Source organism: Buceros rhinoceros, unplaced genomic scaffold, assembly GCF_000710305.1.
Source record: "Buceros rhinoceros silvestris isolate BGI_N320 unplaced genomic scaffold, ASM71030v1 scaffold17315, whole genome shotgun sequence".
Lineage (NCBI taxonomy): Eukaryota > Metazoa > Chordata > Aves > Bucerotiformes > Bucerotidae > Buceros > Buceros rhinoceros.
Genome location: NW_010414766.1, coordinates 21,441 through 26,523, shown reverse-complemented (window position 1 = coordinate 26,523; position 5,083 = coordinate 21,441). Strand labels below are relative to the sequence as shown.

At 37.4% G+C, this 5,083-nt stretch overlaps 1 protein-coding gene across 1 annotated transcript in view; it reads right to left on the bottom strand.

The window, feature by feature from the left end:
* The window catches only part of AGMO (alkylglycerol monooxygenase), a gene marked incomplete at its 3' end in the record, with an annotated part of 24,052 nt that extends 20,471 nt beyond the window's left edge, over positions 1-3,581 (bottom strand). Inside the window, exons 1-2 of the mRNA XM_010137208.1 lie at positions 3,383-3,581; positions 2,787-2,923 (exon numbers count right to left, since the gene is read on the bottom strand). Of these exons, the coding sequence (XP_010135510.1) occupies positions 2,787-2,923; positions 3,383-3,581 (336 nt within the window). The remainder of the gene's footprint in view (positions 1-2,786; positions 2,924-3,382) is intronic.
* Between the last annotated feature and the right edge of the window lie 1,502 nt (positions 3,582-5,083).

Below are 5,083 nucleotides of genomic sequence, written 5' to 3'. Positions count from 1 at the left end.
GTTTCCTTGCTGGGCCTCGGGGCCCCCCTGCCGATATGGCTGCGGAGGGGCTGCAGGACAGCGGGGCCACAGGGCAGCTGCCCACAGCTGTTTCGCTTGGGGTATGCTTCTGTGAGGATTCTGCAGGAGTTAATGATTAAAAAACCCCCATCCCTTACAGATCTCAGACCTGGCAGTCTCCTCACTAGGTAAGAAGTGAATTTTGTAACACTGTGCTGGAAAGAACAGTGATACCTATTCCCTTTCCAGACTTACAGATAAATGTTTCTTTCCACTGCTTTTAAACCAACAAGGCATAATTCAACCCTTTATCTTAATGTATAGTCTAAGGCTATCAAATTATTATGGATCTAATATTTACAATTAAACCTTACCCTTGGAGGAAAGTTGAGACCTGGTACTCGAAGAATTAAATCATAGCTTTTTAAGTTGCAACTTGAATACACAGCTCTCCCATTTCACAATTTCACTTCAGATGTTTCATCAGAAGCAAAAACTTACATAACATTAGCTTGCTGATTTCTTCTTAAAAATTTGCGTGTTTTTTTTCCCCACAACTGTTTACCACAAAATGGCTTCAAAATGGGCTTCAAAAAGATCTCTCAGTATTAACAGTAGATCTGCTTCTCGAGGGCCCCTCCACTGGAGGGCCCCTCCACTGTGTGTGCAAACAACATGAAACAATGGATATTTGGTTCCAAGTTGAGGAGTACATCTCACACCACTGATTGTAGTTTAAGCATGTTTTTCTCTTCTCTTTCTTTTTACATCTTTTCAATCAGCTTGAGCACAACCCACTCAGATTAATATGGTGATTTACTTATCTGATAACATTTAACTTAAAACTCACACAGAGCTGGCAGCAGCAGAGTTCCACAATCCCACAACATCCACCACAACTTTCTCACAACCTCACAAAACTGGATGTCAAACTGCATCCAACAGCACATATTTAGCAACACCAGATCACTGCCGTAGATTAACTAAAGGCTTCACTGAGTTTCAGCTTTGAGGCAGATGCATCCATGGGGTTCTGGACAAGTCTGGCAGTGCAAAAAAAATAGCAGTGTTATAAGAATTAGCAAGAATTGTGTTCATGCACAGTAAGGCTTTGGAGAAAGAAAACTGACACACCTCTCAAAACTTCTTGGGGGAGATAAACCAATATTTACATTAACCAAATGCTTTGACTAATACCAAACATTTGATAAAAAAACACTGCATGCAAAAGTATTCTTGATTCCTGGGTTCATTTCCCTTTGCTCAAAGCAAATGAATTTTAAATGTACATATATTATTTGCCAAGTGATACCAGCATGGTCCTGAGGATGACTGTCAGAATTAAGGTGGCCAGTTATCTTGGTCTTCCTGAATATTTTATGGTCTCTGCGCTATCATTCTCAAAATCATGCAGGCAAAGTGCTCACCTCTACACAAACAGGCATTTGGTCTTTTTCGAATTATTGGGTTCTTTTACCATTTAGACATATGGTCCCAATGGGTAAATGTGCAAAGGTTAAATCTTTAGCACCGCAGTATTTACATAGGAAGCAGAGCTGTGACAAAGATGCATCCCTTCTGCTATTGTTCATTATGGTTATTTAAATTGCAGGCACTCCTGCAACATCAGATGATTATTTTCTTAATAAAAAGTAACAAGAATTTACATAGAAGACTTTAAGAAGCAAATCTAAGAAATAGTATATGTTTCACGAACTAGTCATTTTTTTGGAGTCTAGGGGTTTAACTCATTTAATATCATGGGCTTGAAACAGTTATGAACAACAGGCTACGTCCATGCTCAGTTATATGAGCATAAATCAATCCAGATTAACTTTACTGAAGTTAATGGAGTTACACTGGATTTGCATGTGCGAGCATATACTCCTGGCTTTGGGTCATTTGATCATAGGTTAGTTGTAGAAATTGTCAGAGAACTGTGGTTTTCCTCCACCACCAGTATTATACCTCATTGAAGAGGAGCATTTATATATTTTATATATAAAAAAATACATTGAATATTGCTTTTGAACTCTAATCCTGAAAATTCAAAATCTGAAGTTATTGTTTTTTAAAAAAACCGAACCAATCAACCTGAAAAAAGAGTCAAAAGAGAACATGAGAGCACAACTGAGGAAATCAGCAGTTATCCTGGGCCCAAAACTAACCACTGAATAGTATGTTACATTTATGAACTTATTTGGACATAAACATTTTAAAATCTGTAAATGAATACTCCCGTTAATTCATATTGCATGTGTACACAGCTCACCATTTAAAATAAATCACATCTGAAATAGCCCTAGGTAAAAGCAGTGGCATACTGCCCTTACTTATTGGAGTACTGACACATGGCATGAATGAGCAGAGACAAACAAATACATTTGCATGTCCAAGGCAATCTTTAGCACTGATTTTTCTCCCTGCTCCTTTCAGTTATACAGACATACTCTAGAGTACTTACGTTCAGCTCTGACCTTTTCTTGTACTTATGCATGAACAACCAAATGAAAAAAACTTGTCCCATTTGAACCAAAAAGTTATTAAAAATATAAATGCAGGGTTATAATTAGCCTTCTTAAACTTAACTATTGTACCTCTTTTCAAGTTCACTGTAAAACCATTTATGAATATATTTTTAAAGCTTATGATTCTCAGATTATTCAATTTCAACTTCTGTGCATCTTTAAAAATGTATATGATTTTCTTTGAAGGAAAATAAACACTGTTTTCACTTTTACTAAATCTAGCTCATTAGTTTGTTTGTCAAATCTTGTGCAACTTACCCAGGAGGTGTATTTCTGCAGTATAGATTGTCTCAAGGCTGTGAATAAATTGTAATCTTCAGAACTGTGATGTACTTGGTGCGCTGCCCACAGTATATTAACCTCTGCAAAACACATGATTTCTAATGAGGTATGTACTAGAGAACAAAGCAACATTTGTTTCCCAAGGCCTTTTTTCTAAGGCTAAAAGCAACTAATCACCCAACTTAACACTTTGCTATTTTACCATAGTACAGCAGGTAATAAAACCTAATGCTCAGAGCTGAGTCTGGGTAGGCTGGGTTAAAAGTCGGTAGTGAGTTTAAGTTTCATGCTGAGGAAGGCGAGGCTGTGGCAGGAACTAAAATCATTGCTGGAAGAGCAGAAGGGTGTGTGAGATGACAGTTTAACAGCCATAAAGCCTGAGCTGAGTCCTGATAATATGAGTCAGTAGGAGCTCTGTCATGGGGTTCAGAGTGACAAGGACTGAGGATGCTTCCATGCCTGTGTTTGTTTACTGAAGTTACATTGCAAGACTAGAAAGGGACACAATACCTTCCAAAAATCTTACACTGCAAACTTAAAACAACTTAACTGGTGTCTGTTGTTATTCTTACAGTTTTCTGGCACACGTAAATCTTCAAGCCTACTTGTGCCACACGCTGCAAAACACAGCCGTTGTCTGCCCGCTAATGACAACTGGAAAAAAGAAATGGCCACTTGCTGGGAACGCTGGATCCAGCCAAAGGAGAGCAGAGACTCTATTGTGTTACAGTTCAAAAAATACGGAATAAGGGCAAAACCATCATCAGCCATGTCCTCTGAAGGCATGACACCTCTAATGCACTGCAACGAAGAAGAGTACTTCAAAATCCTGATTGTATTTCAAGGCATTTTTTTATGAAGTGCAGATCTGGGTGGCCCCTCTGCATTGTATAATGATATCTGGACAGTCTTAAGTGGGAGGTTAAGACAGAAATGTTCATGGCCGTCAGATGTATAGCTACAAGGATGACCTTAATTGTAGCAAAATGAGAAAGTGGGTGATTAATGCAGCCCAAATAATACCTTTGTCGCATGAACCTAACTTTAAGGTCACATGTATTTCAAGGGATGAAGGATACGCAAAGCCTCAGCTGATTACAGAAATGAAAAATTAAGTGGCTGTCCACCGTCTCCACACTCCCATTGCCACTCTTGTTTCACCAGAGCAATCAGAGACATGCCTTTGGCAGATATTAGCATAACATTCACAGAATTATCTTCTAATGTATATTTAAAGTCCTGAAATTATCTTGTGCCAAGCTTACATCAAATAGTTTAGGTCTGGTGATTAATAAATACTTGCAATATAAAGTAATGCCAAAAAATCCTCTTAATGAATCTCAAAGTGTCTTCACCATGTCAGGGGACTAGATAGCCTTGTAACAGAAGGCAACAGTCTTATATGCTAGAAACTGAGAATTTTAAATCTAATGAATTTTGACAGTTTGTTAATTTGCAAACAACGTCATTTTTGCATGTCCTTTAAGCCCTTGAAAATCCTTACAATTGCTGAATTAAATTTTTAATATCATAGAACACTTAACACTCAACCTGAAATTTCTTCCTTCTTTAAATGCATTTGTTCCTGAAGGAACAAGTGTTTACTATATTAAGAATTAGTGATCTCTCTCAAAAAAACACCCCAACATCATTTTAATGCACCTCTGCCTAATGAGCTCACTGGGAGATGAATTATTCAGGTAAGCTTCAGTACTCAATAATAATTTGTATTTGAGATGTCCTAAGACCTCAACAGAAGCTAAATGAGTGAATAGAGCATCTGAAAAGGTGGAGGTTAAAGACCTGTCTCCTTAGATGTTTTAAAAGCATTTACTTCCTATCACAAACTGTGTGTAACACAAGCCTCCACTCAATGAAGTACAGCTGTGCAAACAGGGTACAGTAACTGGATCTTGCTTCTTTCCCTCAGTCATTTTTCAGCATTGTGAAAAGTTCAAGGAAGGGAATCTATGATGATTTTTACAGTCTACTTTCATTGTAGCTAAGGTCAAATGGTTTTCAAAATGAATTACTAAAGAGGCATTTTATTAACATTCATTTTCAGGTAACTGCCTCTTACACTAACAGGAATATAGAATAATGAAACTGTATATTGGTAAAATGTTAATCTTTCAGATGTGTGAGTCAGCTTAAATGCTCTATCTTTCAAAAATATGACACAGGAATATTAGGGACATAAACAAACAATTCTGACAGAAGTAATTTAACTGCTAAAGCTATTTCTGACTTCTTCTGTTACAGCAAAGTAAATC